The sequence below is a fragment of the Dermacentor variabilis genome, chromosome 6, assembly GCF_050947875.1.
Source record: "Dermacentor variabilis isolate Ectoservices chromosome 6, ASM5094787v1, whole genome shotgun sequence".
In the NCBI taxonomy this organism is placed as follows: domain Eukaryota; kingdom Metazoa; phylum Arthropoda; class Arachnida; order Ixodida; family Ixodidae; genus Dermacentor; species Dermacentor variabilis.
In genome coordinates this window covers 160375220-160396542 of record NC_134573.1, presented here as the reverse complement: position 1 = coordinate 160396542, position 21323 = coordinate 160375220, and the positions used below count along the sequence as shown (strand labels likewise).

General features: G+C 48.9%; 1 protein-coding gene across 2 annotated transcripts in view; it reads right to left on the bottom strand.

Moving 5' to 3' along the window:
- The window catches only part of LOC142585591 (protein FAM107B), a 189018-nt gene that overhangs the window by 151746 nt on the left and 15949 nt on the right, over positions 1-21323 (bottom strand). The window contains exon 1 of one of the 2 annotated variants that reach the window (XM_075696466.1): positions 6930-6997. The exons of the other annotated variant lie outside the window; for it this stretch is intronic. Coding sequence (XP_075552581.1) covers positions 6930-6985 — 56 coding nt within the window. The 5' untranslated portion in view covers positions 6986-6997. Of the gene's footprint in view, positions 1-6929; positions 6998-21323 lie in introns of those variants that run through there. 2 annotated transcript variants of the gene reach the window in all.

Genomic DNA, 21323 nt, shown 5'->3' with positions numbered 1-21323 from the left:
AAGCTTCTCGAGCCTTACATGCGAGACCTCCTCGTGAACGGGAAAGAGTGCCGAGTGCTTCGCGATTCCGCAGCTACGATGGATGTAGTTCACCCGTCTTACGTAGAACCCCATATGTTCACGGGCGAGTGCGCGTGGATCAAGCAAGCCGTGGAAGCTCATAGCGTGTGTCTGCCAGTAGCAAAGGTGCTTATTGAAGGACCTTTCGGAGCGCTTGAGACAGAGGCGGCAGTGTCATCTATGCTGCCACCCCAGTACCCGTACCTATTTTCAAACAGGTCCGATCACCTCCTGCGCGAGAAGGGGCTTTTGTTTGGTGAAGCTAGTGTTCAGGCCTTAACCAGGTCGAAGGTTCGGGAGCTCGCTGCAAAGGCGGTAGTTGCGGGGCCGACGTTATCAAACAACGAAAAAGGGTCAGAGGCGCAGCAAGCTGATATTCCGAGCACGCCCGAACTGAATAAACTTGAGTCTGTAACGTTAAAGGCGCCAGATACTGGAGAGGAAACGCCCGACACGGGAAAGTTAGAAGAGCTATCTACTGATTTGCTCATCGCGCCTACGTCAGACGGACTTGATAGGTTGCTAAAAGTCAGCCGGACGGCTTTGATAGCCGAGCAAAACAAGGATGGCAGCCTGGAAAACGTGCGCTGCAATGTCAAAGAAGGTATCGCCAGGAAAACTGCGCGTTTTGTGGAAAGAGGTGGAGTCCTGTACCGGAAGTATCTAGACCGCAGAGGAGTGGAGTTCGATCAGCTGATCGTGCCTCAATGCTATCGTCAGGATCTGTTGCGCTTGTCACACGGGGGTTCGTGGTCCGGACACCTTGGAGTTAAGAAAACTAAGGACCGTCTCTTGCAAGAGTACTATTGGCCAGGGTGTTTTCGGGACGCAGACCATTTCGTGAGGACATGTGACACTTGTCAGCGGGTGGGCAAACCAGGGGACAAATCGAGGGCGCCGTTGAAATTGGTACCTATCATTACGGAGCCTTTTAGACGGCTCGTTATTGATACTGTGGGACCTCTGCCGGTAACAGCCACGGGGTACGGACACATTTTGACTGTGATCTGCCCAGCGACAAAGTTCCCTGAAGCAGTGCCGCTTAAAGAACTCAGCCCAGTGGAGATAGTTAATGCACTACTGTCCATATTTGCGCGAGTTGGTTTCCCTGCGGAAATCCAATCAGATCAGGGCACAGTGTTTACTAGCGCTGTGACGACAACTTTTCTCGAAAGGTGTGGGGTAAAGCTGTTACACAGCTCAGTGTACCACCCACAGTCGAATTCCGTTGAGAAGCTCCACTCCGTCATGAAGCGCGTGTTGAGAGCCTTGTGTTTTGAACATCAAACTGACTGGGAGCTGTGTCTGCCTGGGGTGATGTTTGCTTTAAGGACCGCGCCGCATGCGGCTACGGGGTTTTCGCCAGCTGAACTGGTGTACGGTCGCTCGCTTCGATCTCCGCTTCGCATGCTTCGAGAATCGTGGGAAGGTAGGGGCGACGACCCAGTCGTGGTGGAGTACGTACTTAAGCTCCTCGAACGCTTAAGAAGGGCACAGGAGTTGTCAGGTGAAGCAATGACAAAGGCCCAGCAGAGGGCCAAGGTTTATTATGATCGGACAGCCAGGGCCCGTCGTTTTGAGGTTGGCGATGAGGTCATGATATTGCGCACATCGCTAAACAACAAACTAGACGTGCAGTGGGAGGGCCCAGCACGAATTGTTCAGAAACTGTCGGACGTTAACTACGTGGTAAGTCTGCCAGGAAAGCGGAAAGCACAGCAAGTTTACCACTGTAATCTGCTCAAACCTTATAGACAAAGGGAAGCAGTGGTGTGCATGATGGTAAACGTTCCTGAAGAGCTTCCGGTCGAGCTTCCGGGACTAGGCTCAGTGACGAACAGGGAAGACACCGGTCAAGTCATTAGTGACCTTATCAGTAAAGCACCACTGTCGCCCGAGCAGAAAACCGAACTACACCAGCTATTACAGGAGTTTCAAGGTCTGTTCTCTGAGAGGCCTGGTAGGACTTCTGTACTTACTCATGATATAGAACTTACCTCCCCAGAGCCAGTACGATCCAAGGCGTATCGGGTGTCACCCCGCCAGAGCGATATTATGAAGGCTGAGGTAAAGAAAATGCTACAGCTCGGTGTTATTGAGGCAGGTGAGAGTGATTATACCTCCCCTTTGATTTTAGTTGAGGTACCGGGCAAGGAACCTCGTCCTTGCGTCGACTACCGCAGGCTTAATTCCATCACTAAGGATCAAATTTATCCGATCCCTAACATCGAGGAGCGCCTTGAGAAAGTTAGTAGCGCTCAGTTTATTTCCACCCTAGATCTTGTCAGGGGTTATTGGCAGGTTCCACTTACCGAAGAGGCTAGTAGGTATGCGGCGTTCATTTCACCAATGGGAACATTCCGTCCTAAAGTGTTGAGTTTTGGTTTGAAGAACGCGCCATACTGTTTTTCAAGTCTCATGGATAAAGTGTTGCGGGGACAGCAAGAATTCGCTTTACCGTATCTAGACGACGTAGCGATATTCTCCGCATCCTGGTCTGAGCATATGACACACTTGCGGGCAGTGCTAACCCGCCTGCGCGAAGCAGGCTTGACAGTAAAGGCTCCTAAGTGCCAGTTAGCACAGGCCGAGGTTGTCTACCTCGGTCACGTGATTGGTCAGGGTCGTCGCCGCCCCTCTGAAATAAAAGTGGCCGCTGTGCGAGACTTTCCGCAACCGCGCACAAAGACCGATATTCGGTCGTTCTTAGGTGTCGCCGGCTACTATCAGAGGTACATCCCTAGGTACTCTGATATCGCGGCTCCCCTGACGGATGCTCTAAGAAAAACAGAGCCTCAAACAGTCGTCTGGGACGAGACAAAGGAAAGAGCTTTTAGCGCCCTAAAGAGTGCCCTAACAAGCCAGCCTGTGCTACGATCGCCAGACTATACAAAAGGGTTCGTTGTTCAGTGCGATGCTAGTGAGCGAGGCATGGGCGTTGTACTGTGCCAACGGGAAAATGGAGAAGTAGAACACCCCGTCCTGTATGCTAGTCGTAAGCTGTCCAGTCGTGAGCAGGCGTATAGCGCCACCGAGAAAGAGTGTGCGTGTCTCGTGTGGGCCGTTCAGAAATTGTCATGCTATCTAGCCGGCTCGAGGTTTATCATTGAGACGGATCACTGCCCTCTCCAATGGCTGCAGACCATCTCTCCCAAAAATGGCCGCCTCCTGCGCTGGAGCCTCGCTTTACAACAATATTCCTTTGAGGTGCGTTACAAAAAGGGGAGTCTCAACGGTAACGCCGATGGCTTAAGTCGAAGCCCCTAACGTAGGAATCAGCCTCAAAATTGTTTGTTACTGATGTTTTTCTTCCTGAGGCAGGATTTTTTTTAACATATTGCTTTTGTTTAGTGTTTCAAAGTGATGATATGCTTTCTAGTGCAATTTTTCAATTTGTGGACGCGTTCTGAGTGATGCTAGACTACTGTAAGGAACTAGGCAGTGGTATAAAAAGGGGAAAGAGCCTGGCAGGGCTTAGTGAGGGTTGTGCCGTGCTTGCTGACTGAGCGGTTGAGTTTCAGCGTAGTTCTAACGCTTGCCGGGAACGAGAACAAAAATGTGAACTCTCCCGAAGTCACTTTGCAGTGTCCCGTGCGAACCTGAACGAGAGAACGAGGCCTTCTCTGTGCGCTGCGCTCAAGAAACGTCGAGGGACGCCCGACTTCGGTTATGAGCATCATCGAGCGACATCCCTCCGGACAGCGGATGCAGTCCCCTGTCCATCGGGATCTCCTTCCCCCGGCGGGGCGGTCTGTTGCGTTTCGCCTGCGACACGTGGTTTTGCCGGCGCGACTGCGGCGGGGCGGCAGACATTTTGGCCCGATCGTCGTCGCCGCAACGCTCATCGGCAGGTGTTTCCAGGCGCGACTGCGGCGATGCGACCGCAAAGGATCACCCTCTCATTCCAGTCATTGTGCCCGAACCAGGCGAAGCGAAAGCAGGGATCATCCTCTCATTACAGTCATTGTGCCCGACCGGCAGCGCTACGACAGGGTGCTACGAGATCGTGCTCGACATGGTGCTACGGCAGCGCTACGACAGGGTGCTACGAGATCGTGCTCGACATGGTGCTACGGCAGCGCTTCGACAGTGTGCGTCACCATTAGCCCATTGTACATTCACGTGCTCGTCTTTTGAGGGGTTCCTTCTTGCCCTCAACTGCGAGAGTATAAAAACAGCTGCCCCCGGACGCCAAAAGGAGGGCTCCGATTTCTTCTGTTGAGTAAAGTGCTCTCCCGTCTCTCTACTTCGGTCAAACCTGACCGCCAACTCTTTGCGATGTTAAAATAAACAAGTTGTTTCGTTGTTACCAGTCGACTCATGCTTTGCCGGGACCTTCGGATGCTTCCAGTTGTACCCCAGGCCGCCAGGCCAACGCTACCCTTGGGGCTTGCGACCCAGGTACAACCACGGGCGTCAGCGCCGAGTTCCCAACAGATCGTACCAGCGGTGCGATCCAAACACCATGTACTAAGCGTCATTTCCGTGGCATCGGAATGAGCGCAACGTTAGAGTTTCCTCTAGTAACTTTTTGGAGGTAACTATGGCCCAAATAGCGTTTGAGAAGTGAGCAAAATATTTCCCATCGAAGCCGAATTTTGTAAGAATTCGTTTTATTTTCTAATTTTCTCGTTGTCGTGCTCGGACGTGCCTCTAATCAGTACGATTGATAACAAACTGAGAATGGAAAATGGAATGCATTGTAGCTACAAAACACGGTTGCTGGCCCTGTCCGATACACCTCCTAGCAGGTCTCACCTTCATCCCTTCTTTTTCACACGGACGCCTTGAGAGAATTTATGCCAAGTGTTGAATGATCACTCTTTTCATTATTAAAAAAAACGTAAAGAAAGACCATATATGGACCAGAATATTTTTGACAACTAAATGTCGAGAGGCGACACAGAAATCTCTGTTTAGGTACACACACACACACACACACACACACACACACACACACACACACACACACACACACACACACACACACACACACACACACACACACACACACACACACACACACACACACACACACACACACACACACACACACACACACACACACACACACACACACACACACACACACACACACACACACGGGCGCGCGCGCGCGCTCGCTCGCTCGCAACCACTCAGTGCATGTAGCAGCAGGTGGGAGTGAAATCATACAAAAAGCACCCAGAATGCATATCAAAACCAACCATATTGCATCATATGCGGCGCATATAGAGCTGTCTTTGTAATTTTAGCCAACCGTATCATATTTGTACAATCTTGAGGTCAGAATTTCAAATCGACGTGAAGATAAACTGCCGACATTTACAGCGCCACATTCCTCGTGGGAGGCCGCTCTTCGGGTCACTTGCTCGGATGACCAGCTCTGGCTGGTGGACCGCGCTTGCCTAGAGATGTCGGCCAGGGGTCTCCCGGACGCCTAGGGGCCCAACCACATTTAAATAGATCCAATAAATTTTATCCATCCATCCATCTCCATCCAAGACTTGTTGAAGAAATTATGATAGAGCGCAGCCTATACATGTAATCTACGGCACTTTTGGGGATCAATCACGGCTTCGCGAGGTTTCACCATCAACGCAGCACTCTTGTTTCACGACGTGTGGGCTCGGTGGCGAACCCCCGTTCCGTTGTCATCGACCGAAACGCCCACGCGTATAGGGAACGGGTTGTTACAACGCGTTCGCGCAAGAAAACACCGGGCCTTCATCAGCCTAATTGACTCCGGACCAAGCTCCGCGTGGCACGGCGTTCGGCGGCGAAAACATTGCCGTATATAGCCATTGCCGCGGAGCGCGATCCGCGGCCCGACCGGTTCGTCCATAATTAAGAGCTCGGAATCCGGTCTCCGCTCTGGGCGAGGCCTGCAGTGGGCTGCGTCGACGCAGTTTCCGAGTCGCCGCCGTGCTGCGTCCCAGCACGTGTGTGCTCTCTCGCGGCCACCGCGTTCCGGACGGATTGCGCTCGCATGCACAATCTCCTGATCCAGTATAATTACGAGCAAGGAGCCTCACAAGAGAGGCTTAACGCTTTGCACGTCAGCCAAACGCGTTTGTATAACTACCGAGAGCATTTCACATACCTAGCCGAAACCCGATCGGTGACTGCACATGTTGACTCAAGGCGTGAATCGTACACAGCGTGCTGGAAGTTAACGCGGTAGAAACGACACACAACGATGGACAATAATAAGAGTCACGAAACTGTAATTCTACGTCAACACAGGGGGGCAACTGCTCGTTGCATAAAAAAAATTGTTGGAGAAACCATCGAGGATGATTGCCAATGTAAGCCTCCCCTTATATATGCGGACCGCATAAACCAAGTGGACACACACTATAGCAATACTTGTGAAGCATATACCTCTGACGTCGATAACGGTGTTTGAAGATAGCGGCGCAAGTCATCGTCAATATGTTTTGGTAGGCGGCACGACAGCGTGACGATGACGGTGTGACGGCGATGGAACGCGTGTACGATGGAGGCGATCAAGGATAGTGGCGATATGGGGCTTGTTGGTTGATCATCATGGAATGGCATTCAGCGTAGCGCAGCAAAAGCCAGAAAACATAGATGAGACGAAACACAGACACACGAGCGCTAAGTCTGTGTTTGATTTTTTTTCTTGTGTCCTTGATTTTTCTGCGTCACACTTCATGCCATTCCATGCTGCAGGTGATGACGGCGCGAAGACGACGGCAGCCCGACCAAGACGGCATCACGACAACAGAATGACGATCTGGCGTGACGACGATGGCGTAAGAACGGCTGTGCGCGTGCGCTTTTTTCCAGCGCTCTCTATATACTTCTCTAACCATTCGCTTTAATATATTGCGTATCCTACTCACCGTGGAAGTCGTTCTAAGGAAGCTTTGGGGTGAGTCGGAAAGATACGGTACATCATAACAGCACATCTTGACAAAAGACGCGCAATGGACTTCGGCTACAAACGCAGCCATCAATTCATGCGGCGGAGAAATGGAACACAGCGCCACCTACTCACCATTGCATGTAAACTGTCAGATGCGACAAAACTCTCGAGCGACAATGCGACGGACGCAGCCGCGCCAATTCGCTTGCGCGAAAGCACACGTGCCCTTTGCGTCGGCGCCTTTGCATCGACGGAGAAAGCCCCGCCGCCGACCATGAAAATGGGTGAAATAGCCAAAGAAATCTATTCGCTTTAAGTGTCATACCTAGTATTTCGTCACAGGTTAACAGGCAACAAGAGATAGAAACCTGTCTGATCACTGAAAAGGACCTCGTAAGAGAAAGCTTTAGGACACTTTCTGCTCCTTGAGGCTCACAGTTTACTTCCGAAGGAAGCATTCGCTGAGAAATTTCCTTCACCTGGATGCAGCACGCATCTGTGTTCTTCCCATTCTTTCATTCAACGATAGCTCATTTATGCTCGCGAAGAAGTGTATGGATTTCCTGCGCAAGTCCATCATGATCACTGACTAGCTTATGTACGTTTAGTGATTTACAATCGGCACGCTTTCAATTCAAGTTAACTTTCTTTATATCTGTCGTCATAGCGTCTGTATGGGCTGGGTACCGTGCCACTGCTACAACAGAGATTACTATTACCCTAAGTGTGAAAAGCCGCAGGACTGCTCTATAGACAGACTATATAGCCCATCTCACCATGAAAAGGGCGAACATTCTTAGCTTTATTATGAGAGTGTCCAACAAGAAAGGCGGCATAGGCGAGCATATACTCCTTAGGGCTCACCATGCTTTCCTCCTGAGCCATGTCATTTACATAGTCGCGGCTCTCAATTGGGCCAAAGCGGAAATAGATAAATTAGACAAGCTCATGCGCAAAAGTGTCAAAAGGGTGATCGGCGTGCCAATCACGGCTAACACAGAGAAATTAATGACGTTGAAAGCACACAACACAACTTCGGAGTTATTAGAAGCACAAAGACCAGCACAAATTATTAGATTATCAAACTCCAAAGCACACAGAAGACTGCTGGATGCGGCAGGCCTCCGCCCTAGCTTCAATCAGGGAGATGCCACGCAACTTGATATTCAAACAAGGAACTCCCTTACCCTTTTCCAATAAATGACCACTCCCAACACAACAAAGGCCGAAGGTTTGCGAGGACTAGAACTTTCATACAGAACATATCCGGAACGGAGACCTTTGTTGACGCAGCGCCACACGCCAGTGCCAACAAGCTTTCCGTAGCAATAGTCAATGACAGGGGAGAACTCTCGGCAGCCTCGCTGAAGACCTCCGCGGTCGATGTGGCGGAACAGGCTGCTATAGCCCTCGCATTATTTTACACCAAACGCACTACGGTGTACGCGGACTCCCGAGCAGCCGTTAAAGCGTTCGCATCGGGATTAATAGCCAAAAAAGCAGCCAGGATTCTGAACGGCAAACACCCCTCTGACATTGTTCATCACATAGTCTGGTTCGCAGCTCACATGGGACCAGACGTATTACCGGGTCACCTTTACCCCAATGAGATAGTCCACGACCGTGCACGAGGTTTCATATGACGCGATGGGATGATGTCTCGAGTGAGTTCGGGAGAGCTGGTCCATAGTGATCCTCTAGTTACTTTTCACGAAATCACATATCATTACAGAGGGAATAGGCAGAGTTTTCCCTTCCCCCATCATAAGCTCAACAGATCACAAGCTAGCACCCTCCGCATGCTCCAGACGGAGTCCTACCACTCTAGGGGCTTTCTGACCATGCTCCACCCGGACATTGATCCACTCTGCCCAGATTGTGGCACTGAATTTTGCTCAATAAATCACATGCTCTGGCAGTGCCCTGTGTTACAGGATTTTAACCGAGAAGAATGGACGAAGGCCATCGCAGACCCGAAACAAGACGTCCAGCTCCTGGCTGTCCAGAGGGCCCGTGAACGAGCGGAGAGGCATAGCCTCTCTGTTCCGTCATGGGACTAGCCGACGGCTGGGTAGGAACCTACCTAGCAGGCCCCCTGCCTAGCTCCTCAGGACCCCAATAAAGTCGTTTACTACTACTACTTCTGCTCAGTGGCTGTGACGTTCTGCTGCTAAGAACGAAGTCCCGCGTTCGGTTCCCCGCAGTGACCCACACGTTCGCACGGGTGCGGGTTGCAGAAAATGCTCGTGTGCCAAAATGTCAACGCACTTTAAGGAACTCCAGATGATCCAAGCTAATCCGAAGTAATCCACGGCGTCATCTCTCGCAACCAAGCCACGACTTTGGAATGTTAAACACTACCAGTTATCATACGTGTTATGCTCACTCAAGCAGACGTTATGTACAGCGATGGTGTCCGATAACCGGAGACGTGGAAGCCGATAACAGTTTGCTGGGGGCGCATTCGCAGTCGTGCGGAAATAAAAGCAATAAAAATGTTTAAAGCGTTTTAGGTAATGAAGCATACATGAATTAGGGTAAGCGTGCAGGAAGGACTTCTATACTACCGGCTAGCCGAAGCTTACAGTTTTCAAGTGCTGCGCACGCCAGTAAAATGCATAATGACGTAGATATTTACCCTCGCGGGACATATCATCTGGAGCTGCCACGGCATGTGTGAGCGCATGCATGTATCTTTGTTTTCATTCGTTTTCCCACGCAAAAAGCAACCTTTTAATGGCTTCACTGAAACGTTTAAGGTGCAAAGGCGGGACTGTTTGGTAGACAAAGTAATGCATCATGACTTTGACAGGTCAGCAAAAAAAAAAGAAAGGCTAACGGAAGACATGCGGTTCTTTCTATAGTACACGGGCTCGCTTTCCAAAGCTCCTAGCCAGCGTTCTTCCTGTCAGTATGATTTCTTCCGCAATCATTTTTTCCTTCTTCTTTTCTCTTTACGATGGAAATAACGGAGCACGCAAACCTCTGCGTGACAGTCAAAGAACGCGCGCACGCACATCACAGCCGAGCTTGTTCACCCCGCCACGCATACCCGAGGTAACACGCACGCCGCACGGCGGCTCATACTACATACGAGGCATAGGACGAGCCAGGCAGCCTGCACGACCGTATATACACGTACGCACAGTAGGACGACGATGCGCTCCATTTACCGCGTGCACCTTACGCAGCGCCCACTTCGTCGGTGCTCCTCGCGATCCGTTGGCTTTCGCTCGGTCGAATAATTTCTCCGGAGCAGCGCGCACCGCTCCGATTTCCTCGACATTTCGCTTGTTTGTTTGTTTTTCGTTCTTTCCTGGACGCGCCAGCTGACAGCAAACAGGCATACGCTGTCTGTCCGCTGTCGGACGCCTGTCGTCAACCGCAATGGCGCACGCACCCGAGGCACGCTGTTTTCCTTTCGGCGAGCCCTTCAATTAGAGCATATACGCGCGCCTGCGTTCGTGCTATACTTTCTCGAAGCCCCTCGGGCGTGTTCCGAAGTTGCGGCTGTCGACACAAAGGCTTCCTGCTTGCGTGCATTATAGAGCAGCAATGCTTGTTTGCTTCGCGGTAAAGCTTACCGCATTATGAGCTATTTACGGGACAATGGGCTAACAATATTGAACGAACAGTGACGAGTACTAAGATATATCGGGAGATGTCTGCGCTGTTCGCGCGAAAGTTTTGTAGTATAGGTTGTTTTCGGTGCGCTGCTATCTTCGTCTTCTCGCGCCAGTATAAGTATTCTCACGTGTGTCACTCTCAAAGGAACTTGCAGAACAGAGTTTACAGAACAGAGAACTTAAACAACGAAATGTCTACCAAGGATAGGAGTTCAATGAAATAATGAAGAGTGCACTCGGCATATTCGTGAACTGTCGCTGCAGTGGACCTCTTATTTAGGGCCAACTTGCCTCACTTGAAAAAAAAAATCCATACATTAGTTTTGTAATTGAAATTTCGTTAAAATTTGTTAACTGCGTACAAGTAGTGACTCGTCTGTGCATTGCCATACTTATAATTTCTCAAGACCATCAACTGCATGAGAGATAAATGAGAGAGAGAGAGAGAGAGAGAGAGAGAGAGAGAGAGAGAGAGAGAGAGAGAGAGAGAGAGAGAGAGAGAGCATTTATTTATGAGTTTGGGCGACTTCCTCGCAGGGTGGAGCCCTTATAGAGAGGTGGTTAGCGAGATCACTACTATAGACTTGGAGTGTTGAGCTAATAAACGTCACTAGTCGGTCCGTCCCGCCAACAGCCTTTCAGCCGTTCGGCGGCAGTCTGAACGCCTAACATAACGTGTTGCTGGGCTGTTTGGTTCATACTTGCACGTTTAACAAGCGCGCACTTTGGAGGGGACAACGACAGACAGATGGACAAAAGACATTCGCTGCCTTAACTCGATATATATATTCTTTTTAAACCAATCTCTGTTTTTCGGCCGTACTAAGTTGACGTTTACCTGTGCGCGACTAGCACAAACAAATGCACACAACGGGTTCGACAAACGTAACCGTGAACCGGCGCGAAACGCAAATACGTTTAGCAAAAAACATTTGCGTCCGCCGTTCACAAGGCCGCGCGCTACGCGCCTTGAAATTGGCAGCTTGCTTTATACGTCGTTATGAGCGATGCCCTGTATGCAGCGGCAATATTTCATTGTGCAGCAATTAATCTCATTTCTGGCAGCTGCCAGCGCGATGGCTCATCAATCAACTCGAAGCGTTGGATCGTTTATTAGGCCCTAACTTGGTAATTAGTAATTCCAGCGCTTCGATGTGCAAATCACACTACCAACTGCCAATGAGACTGGTAGATGAAATGCTCAATTACGTTGTGTATACATTTGAACTGGATAAATGGTAATTAATTTAGCTACTGGCCTCCCGGTGAGGTACAGTGAATGCTAGCTGCTAGTGTTTGACCGCGTCCTTCTTTGTTGTTCGTGTCCTGCTGTAGTGAATGTATTCAGAATGTACAACTAGCCCGGAAGCCGAAGAGGCTGTGGTGCCGGGTTCAATACTCGGCCCAAGCCAATATTATTTATTTTCGATCGTGTGGCTTTCTTTCTGGTGAAACCGTACAACTTTCACATCTGGCTTCGTGCTACGCTAACGCAGACGCACATTCAGGCAGAGAGATTAAGGTAAATATTGTTGAGCTCGTTTTGATACCCTACACTGGAACACGGGAAAAAGGGCCAATTTCACGTAGCTCATCGATTGTAAGAGCTGTTTGCCATTGGTCAGCAGGATTCGATAATAGTATGTCCGACACCACGATTAGCTGCCACCTGCTCTTACGAACATTCCTGTCGTAGGAGCTACGAGTCGAGGAGATCGGAAGAGAGGGCAGAGCTCAGGGGCCGTACTCGCAAAGCTTTCCTTTCGTAAGTATTCTCTGCCATTGACTCGCCACCTTCGCTAATAATGCGTCCAGCCTCAGATTGGCTAGTGTTCGCACTTACAAACAAATATAGCTTGAATATGTTTGTATTTATTTATTACTTAATTTTACGACTCCCGACCTACTTCCATCCCTCCATATGTGTAATACCCTCGGAAGAGGACCCTTAGGGGTACCTTGAAATTAATAAATAAATAAATAAATAAATAAATAAATAAATAAATAAATAAATAAATAAATAAATTGTTTTCTTTGTAAATACGTGTCCATGGTACGCTGGAGACGCAGAATAATTGAAAGTTAATTAGTGCCTCACACGTGGTGCACGTTCATAGCACTGGAGGCTATACGCAAGGAACGACTTATAGGGTTCTACGGTCGGATTTCAATTACCCAAAACCCGACAGCGCATGCTTGCCGAACTTGGAAGCTTCTTAAGATGCAAGTGCAGATTGCATTAAGGGAAGGTCGACTTGCCCACGCGCATATACAAAAGGGACGCGGTGCTCCGTAGCGTGAATATTCAACCGAACGAAGTTTGGAGGCACGTTTGCGTAAAGCATCCCCGGCGAGAACTTTCATACACTTCGTCCACTCGTTCAAGTATCATCATCCTTCATTCCTTCCCGCCTCTCTCTCATTTATTTTTTTTTTCTTTCTCGTGGGCGCATTGCAGACGGCCACGTCGCGATGACACCCCCTCCCCAAACCAGGCCGACCTATTAACCTTTCCTTGTAAATCAGCTCTCTCTCGCTCTGTCCTATATTGTATAGGGCGTATGCACACTTTTACAGAGCCGTCCACGACGCGCTTCCAGGCAGGTCTGCCGGCCTCATTAAGCAAAGCGCGGTACGTTCTAAATTTCCAGAGGGCGTGTAATCCGGACACGGTGACCTCTCCACGGCGGCGACGTTCGGGACTCCTGGGCTGTGTATAAAACAACGTTTTGTCTGTTTCTGGGTCTTTCTTCCCTTTGTTTCCCCTTGGGCTCGGATTAGACTTTCTAAAGTAAACTGTAAAGGCGATTGCATAGCGCCGGACGGGCCAGACGCGCAAGTAGGCAATGAAGAAACGCACTACAACCAGGATTCGCGGTATGGAGCACAAGTCGCAACTCTCGCAGTCTCCGGTATACATGGTGATTCTCCATTTGGCTTGGGACTTCAGACACCGTCGGTTTCGGGTGCACAGACAAGCACTATATTCCTCGCGTTAACCGCCTACTGTGACACTATGGGCTGTGGCAACAGAGATATTTAACAGCCCAGTTGTTAATGACCCCTACACGGCGGGATTTAAAAGCAGTACAGCGTTTTCCCAAAGCCGACAGTATACGGTCGCCCAGACTCTGATTGAGCTGAGGGCGCCGTTCCAAATGTGCGGCCTGCAATAGCCGCATATTGTTTTTTTTTTCATTAGTATTTCTCTCCTCTCTCCTTCTTTCTTCAATTTTTTTTTCAATCTTTAGATTCCTTTCCATCGTGCAGATTAACCAACGGCATTATTACTAATTGACCACAGTACACTTTCTTAGTTATTTCTATATCTTGAAACTGTAGAAGCGCACAAACACGAGAACGAGGAAAGTGGGCAGGACGAGACGCGTACTGACAACTGAAAAATTGTTTTTAAAAAATTTTCAAAAATTGCTCAGTTGTGAGTAAGCGCCTCGTCTTGTCCACTCTCTTAGTTCTCGTCTTTGTGCGCTTTTACAGTTTTAAGGTGCAAGTAAACCAACTAGCCCAGTTATGCATTCTGTTAGTTTACTTCTATGTACTCGCTATATCTGTCTCTCAGCGTGCATTAACAAGCTCTAGCGGCAAGATTGTGTTGGCACGCTTGAGTGCCAGGAAAAAGTTCAATTTCCACATACACGGATAGAGAAATACTCATTAAAGGCTATGTCCAATTTCAATACTTCCTCGACCCCTCCCAAAGTATGACTTTAATTTCCCACGCTGATCCACATCTGTTCAAGAATGACCACGTTCGTCCTCGCTGCTCTGGAGTAATCGAAGGATATGTTCCTCATGTCCTGCACACAGCTACTTCACTATTACATGCGTCTATTTCATTGTTAACCTATTAGGGTTAATTAAAATGTAAATTTTTGTACTCAATAAAGAATAGTTGCATAACGTACATCATTACATACGTTATCTGTGCATACTTGCGCATACATCTATGTACCCATTTATATATAACCATTTGTACTGCATGTATTGCATGTACTGTACGAAATTGCATTGCTGCTCCTGCAGCATTTACACAGGAGACCGGAATCCCCTGTCGAGCTGTGTTCACGGCTTTTTGTGTCACCTGTTCCTATCAAGAAAATAAAATCTAGACGGGGACGACACATTACGTTTACAAAGCTGGAGTCCACGGATATTTCGCAAGAGTACATCGCAGCTATTCGCAAGAGTACATCGACTCCGTGTGGTTAACCCTAGGTCGAAGGCGTTTTGCAGCGGGGGTGGCACAAATTACCAAGATAGGATAATATTTCCCATTGACTTTCCCTCTCCGATATGCAAACCGCATTGAACCATGGGTGAATGCGAACTGTTAAAGTAGTGTGCCGAAAGAATGCATGACAGGGAGGCATTTTCGTGACATAGCAACATTGTTGGCTGCTATTGAACAGAAAAATTTAGGCGCAAGGATGACATAACTTTAAACTCAAGGAGCGCGGGTGTTTTTATTTTTATTGATGCGCCAGTCGTTCGTCATCTTTGATTTAGTCTCTTACTGACTCTCTGACTGTTGCGCAAACGATTTGTGCAGTACTACTGTGACTTACACCCAGATTGAACAGTTTATCAGCCAGCCTGGCCTGACTTTATGCATCTTCGTGTTACAATATCATTGCCACGCGTCGAAACTCTCGCGCATCAATCACAGTATGTTTTTTTTTTTTTTGTGCATTTATGGCTATTCTCACGCATTCATGTCGCTTGACAAGAGGCAGCCGAAGTAGCGCCGGCGCCTCGGACAGGCGCAGCGAGCGTCTGTTTACAATCACGCAAAAAGAAAGAACGGAAACCGACGGCTGGTTAACAAGCATACGTAATCGCGTCACGCATCGCGTCACGTGGGTCAACACAGTTTCTTTTGTGACTGGATCTTCCCACCAGCTCCTCCCCGCCCCCCTCGTCCTCGCGGCGCCATGTCACGCGCTCGCCTCGGCACGCTCGAGCATCACGGCGGATAGACGAAGAATCCCGCCGTCTCGCCTAATTCGTCTGACACACATGCATATCCTTCTTTTGAAGGAACGAGTTCTCGCAGTTCTGAATGGCTGCGGGAAAGCCAACAAAGAAAACGAGCGAGGAATTAAGCCGGCCGGCGAATCTGCAAACAGAATCGCGCACGACGCGCGGCAGCTGCGTCGCGCTGTCGAGTCGGCGCACGCATCGAATTCGGCGCCCGCTACGTGCCGTCCGCCGCTCTGCGGTTTCTATCTTTCGACTCCAGAATCAGCCGGCAGAAACCTTGGCGCCATCCTGTTCGTCTAGAGACTGCGGGGTCCGCCCGCGTTCGCCCCATTGTGTTCGTCGCACAATGCTGGTCACATCCAATTGCAAGTCAGTTTCTTCACGACTAAGTGTAAAAAAATAGAAAAGAGAAAACGAAACTATAATAATAATAATAATAATGAGAGAGAGAGAGAGAGAGAGAGAGAGAGAGAGAGAGAGAGAGAGAGAGAGAGAGAGAGAGAGAGAGAGAGAGAGAGAGAGAGAGAGAGAGAGAGAGAGAGAGAGAGGGGTCTACTTAACGGGCAACAATTTTGTTGTGATGTAGGTTTTATTTCTGTATAACTACGCGTATCTATTTTTCAGGTGTCGTGAGAGCCTGCAACTAGAACACGCTCGGTGTTCATGCTACTAGAACAACTAGAACATGCTCGGGAACAGTTCGGTGTTCTGATTAAATACTTTCAAAGGTACAAAATAGACAAGATAAGAGCCTGTTGCCGAATGTTTATGACGTACGTCTAACAAGAATCGGCATAGATTTGCTAAATCTTATTTTTTATGCCTTTCCTATCAGATTTGAACGAAACCTCGAGGCGTCCTGGAAAGGCTAAGAGGCCGTAGACAAATCTAAATCACCGGCTTTGAAGCGAAGAGCACAACCTGTTTATACATTTTTACAGCGAAGCTGTTTAGCCCTAGGCTTCCGCGCATTTTTGTTCTGCGTCAACGAAAACTATCGTCATCAGCAATGGCTCATACCCCCCTAAGCAAGCAAAAAATGCAATGGCTCATCCCTCTCGTAATACAGATGCTATGTGTGTGTATATATATACACACCGTCGTCCACGCAAATGTATATAAATAATTGTGTGTGCTTGTGTGTGTTTCGTCACCATGACCACCGATCAAAACAAAAAATGTGTTCGTACCTTTGTTCAAAATTCAGTGTCACCTCTGTGTCGTGTGCTAAACAGTTTCGCTGGCCATCTACTTTCGCAAAGTGGAATGGCTCATAATTCTTTAAAGCAAGCCACGGAATAGGACCGTATTATCCGTGAAAACGTAACATACGCCTAGGCTTGCGGCAGCACGTACTGGTGATACAAAAGAATACTCGCATACAAAACCCTATTTGTTGTTGAATAATGAGCTATGAGCCTAATAGACATGATCCTACGGAAACTAAACGGGACCGGTGCTTCAGAGCGCAATAGCGGGGAAAACGTAACAAACGGGAAGGCATTGACGAAGTTCTACTGCAGTTGCAAACTCTCTCATTCATGGCGCGAGGCGACTCTGCCGGCTCAGTGGGCCTCGTTTGCTTTCCGCTCAGGAACGACGTTAACAGCAACAACTTCTCCTCGTACAAAAGAAAGGTTAAAACGTAAGGAGGAGGGGGTCGAGACGAGGCGCGTGCGCATCGAATCAAGGCCACCTGGCGGTGGAAAGCAGACGCGCGGAACGCGTCCGCTCGGGTCGTTATGCACACAGAGGTGGGTGACCCGCGACGTAATCCTCCTTACGGCAATTAAACTCCGCAAGGCACTGCGCACTATAGTATAGCGGAAGAGAAAACCGGAGCCCTCATTTCTTTTCTCTTTTCTTCAGCTTAATCTCCGCATAGTCGCTCGGCTTCTTTCTTTCTCCCCCCCTCCCCCCACCTTTTTCGATGTCCCGCTTTGAGTTGCCCAGAAAGCTACTTCGCTCGCTTCTATTTCTCTGCTGTCTTTTGCCCCGGAGACGCTTCTCAACCAAGCATTCAGGACACCAACGCGACTTGCCGCATACACGCACTGTCACCCATAATGCTTGCTAGAAAGATGAAGAAAGAGAGACGAAATAAAGAAGAATAAAAGAAAGGGGGAGGGGATTTGAGAAGGATGAGGGCATGCATTGCTGCAGATATCGTAACGGTTTTGCAGACGTCACTTGAAGGCTCCATCATGGCACGCTCATCTTTGCTACGATTACATTTATTTTCACAGTTTTTCACGTATATTTTTCTTCGCTGTCGAGTAGTACAGAAATAGAGTCGCCGAGGTACTTTTCACTTCAATCTCTACCGCAGGAGCCCATTTATAGCAGAACACCTGCACTATTCCAGAACAGAAAGCAAGTAGCAGTCAGCATTCGAGGTACACTGGTGGTGCCCCAACGCAAGCGCCGAGCGAGTTCAACGATGTCTATAGCTCTGACGATATATGACGGGAACTGTGCACAAAAGGTAGAAGGATCGGTATGTGTCCGGCTCGGGTCTTTGTTCGTCAAGCACAGCGCATACGTAATGAGGCGCCAGGTGAGTTGTGTTGTGCAAGTGGCCATATATATATACGCGCTGACACCGTTACGCATCGCCAGCCGAGACTCATCAAGTCCTGAGAGCGAATACACGTAGAGCACGCGGCATGCCGCCCATAGCACATCTTCTCTTGCTGACGTGTCTCTGAGGGGTTAGAATGAAGGGAAAGTGGTATGACGTAGAAATCCTTGAAAAGAATCGGACACGTTGCCATAACCGTTACTAACCCCCTCCCCCTCTCCTTGCTTTTTTTAGGCGGCCAACTACGGGAGCGCTAACCTCCTGGCGCGAGGAGCGAGATGTATGCGAAGTGAAGTGTGTTGTTCTCGCGAAAACAGGGGGCTAATGGACAGCGCCGAAAGGGCTGAAAAATGGTAGGGTATTACGATCTCTTCTTTCGAGTTCACAAGTCATTTCAATTTCCTCGTGTTTTCTCCCTTCTCCCGCATTCAGTATGTCCTGAAACACGGCTGTCGATGCGGCACGTTAAACGGTGTAACGGAGGAACGCGAGAAGACGTACGATAACACCGGCCGTGCGCGTGCCGCCGCAACGCACTTTTGACCTCGCGCGCAGATCGAGGATGGACGAGAAGGAGGTGAAGCCCAGAGCAGCAGCTCGGACGGCGGGCCCCAAGCAACAGTTCTCACCCGATGGCATAACCGAAAAGATTGGCGTATCGCGTAGTTATATACATCTTAAAGCAGACATAAATCCATTTAGTAGCCAGTTCTATTCAGTCTGCGCGGAAGCTTAAATATAATTGTCAGGTAGTAGGTAACAATATCAGAGACAGATATCGATTGATTGACAAAGAAGAGGAAAGTCTGCTGACCACATCGTAACAATCTAATAGCGTGCGGCTGACACCTGAACATCGGCCAGAAGTGGGGGGAAAGGAGGAGAAGGGAGGGTAAGAAGACAGAGATGCAAGCGAAGAAAGTGATCGGAGCTGCCAGCTCCATACCGGCATATAAGCTGCTCCGCGAACGCTAAACGCGCTCAGTATAGGAAAGCGGAAAGCGGCAGATCACTGCGCGCCCACTACCTCGCGTTCATTATATATGCACGACGTCCATCCTCAAGCTGCGGCGTGCCTGCGACAACTATAGAAAAAAATGTCCACAGTTTAACGGCAGCCCCCAAGTGCTCTATTGTACAGTTTTGATCAGTTTTAAAACTTTTTTTCGTGAATTTTATTCGCTGCTGTCAGTTGCTCTGGTCCAAGAGCACCATAAGTCACTAATGGTTTACCATCGACTCTTTCCTATTGCGATCCAACTCAGTTTGCAGCGGTGGGGAGTTCTCACGAGATTGGAGACAGATAAACCTTGCCCCAACCGAACGTCCAGCGTTCCCAGAGAAATGGCAGTACAGCCACGTGATCAGGATTCTGCAGGATCTCGACTGCACTCCCAGCTCAAAGGCGAGAGCGCCTCCGAACGCTCTGAGCTGGAGACCGGCGCTCTGAATAAACCAGGCGAATGTGTTTTCGACCAGCCGTATGTAAACCGCACCTCGACAGTGCTCTAGAGAGCCCAAAAGCTACCATGTCGAATGTACCATTAGTCTTCAGAAAAGTGTATCTCAAATTTATCACCTCTAAATATTCCTGCACCGTTGATACCATAACATACGCACGATACATGTCCGTATGAATTCAACAGATAATGACGCCATGGAAGGCATAGGGGGATTTATTTGCATTTTTTATTTGAAGCATCGGAATAATAAAGGGAAATGAAAGTGGGCGACAAAATAGCTTGCCGCCGGTGGAAGCCAAGTTGTTTTTTCGTCCAGTTTCATTTCACTTTAGGTTATCATTCCTGCACTTACTTTAAATCCTACAAATGCATTCCCCCATGCATGCTTTCAAGAATATGTATCTGGTAGCCCTTTCGTCGAAGTTCACGGCATTATAGTTAAACGAGCCAGGCAAACAGACAATATAGAACTGACCTCTAAAGTTTCCACTTGCGCTCTTGCTTCCACCTGGTCTGAGTTCTCTCGAACACCTGCCGTATAGTTATTCCCGAAGAAAACTTACTCTACCAACTCGAACTGGCGATAAAATTTTACCCCCCACCCCCAACCCCCACCCTCTCATAGGCCTACAGGTTCACCCCTCAAACATCCAATCTGTGCCGCTGCGAATGAGTTCTCACAACCGGTTTATAAAACGTATGAAAAGTTGCACGCCAGACGAGGATATACTTGCAGATAACCCGCGCGCGTCTGGCGTTATCAGCGCTATAAATGTTATTAGGCTGTCCAGTCCGTTCGAGAAAGATGTCCTTGGATGGGTGAAAACACGCTTCTGCTTCGTTTTCGCTCTGTTTCGAACGGCAGCACCCCCTAAAGATAAAACATGGTTTAAGCCTACATGCCTATGCCGGCGTTGATTAGCGCTTTCGCCTGTGTCGCAGCGAATGCGCCGTCTGGACCGGCTGAAAGTAAACGTGGAGCGAGGCAGTATCAGTTCCAGCGCTTTCCTTCGAGTTTGGCGTTATCGTAGACGCGCAGTCGAAGGTAGGAAGCACGCAATTAAAGAAAAGAAAGAAACAAGTAAGAGAGAGAGATAGTGGAAAGGGAAATGCAGCGCGTAGAAATTTTAAATGCTATCTCAGCCGATACTTCTGTTTTCATGAGCTATAATACGTTCTGCTCCCCTTAAGACGAGAAGCAGAGTTAGAAGTCGAAATCGCCGAGTCGCGAAAGCTTCCTCGGTTGAACTGCCCTACAGCATGCGCCTTTCGATGTGTCCTTTTTAATTTTTTTTTTTTTTGTGGAGACGCAGGAAAAAAGCACACGGACGTGTAAACGTAAAGCTTCACAGCAACGTGATACCAGAGCACCCTCGCGCGACGAAGTGGTTTGGCGTTCGCTTTGATAGCATTTACCTACCCTAGTTAACTTTTTTAAAGGAAATGAACAGCTTCAGGCTACAGACATCTAACTGTATCGACTCTTCTCAATCAGTGACTACATGGGCTATGCATCTTCATGAATATATTGTCGTCGTCGTCGTCGTCGTCGTCGTCGTCGTCGTCGTCGTCGTTGTTGTTGTTGTTTCCTCTTTCAACATTTTTCCACCACTTTTTCCACCACCCTATAACGTCTTCCAAAGTGACCGGGACTTCAGTGGATCGAAACAGATAGGGGATGGCGTACTAATTGCTGTTGA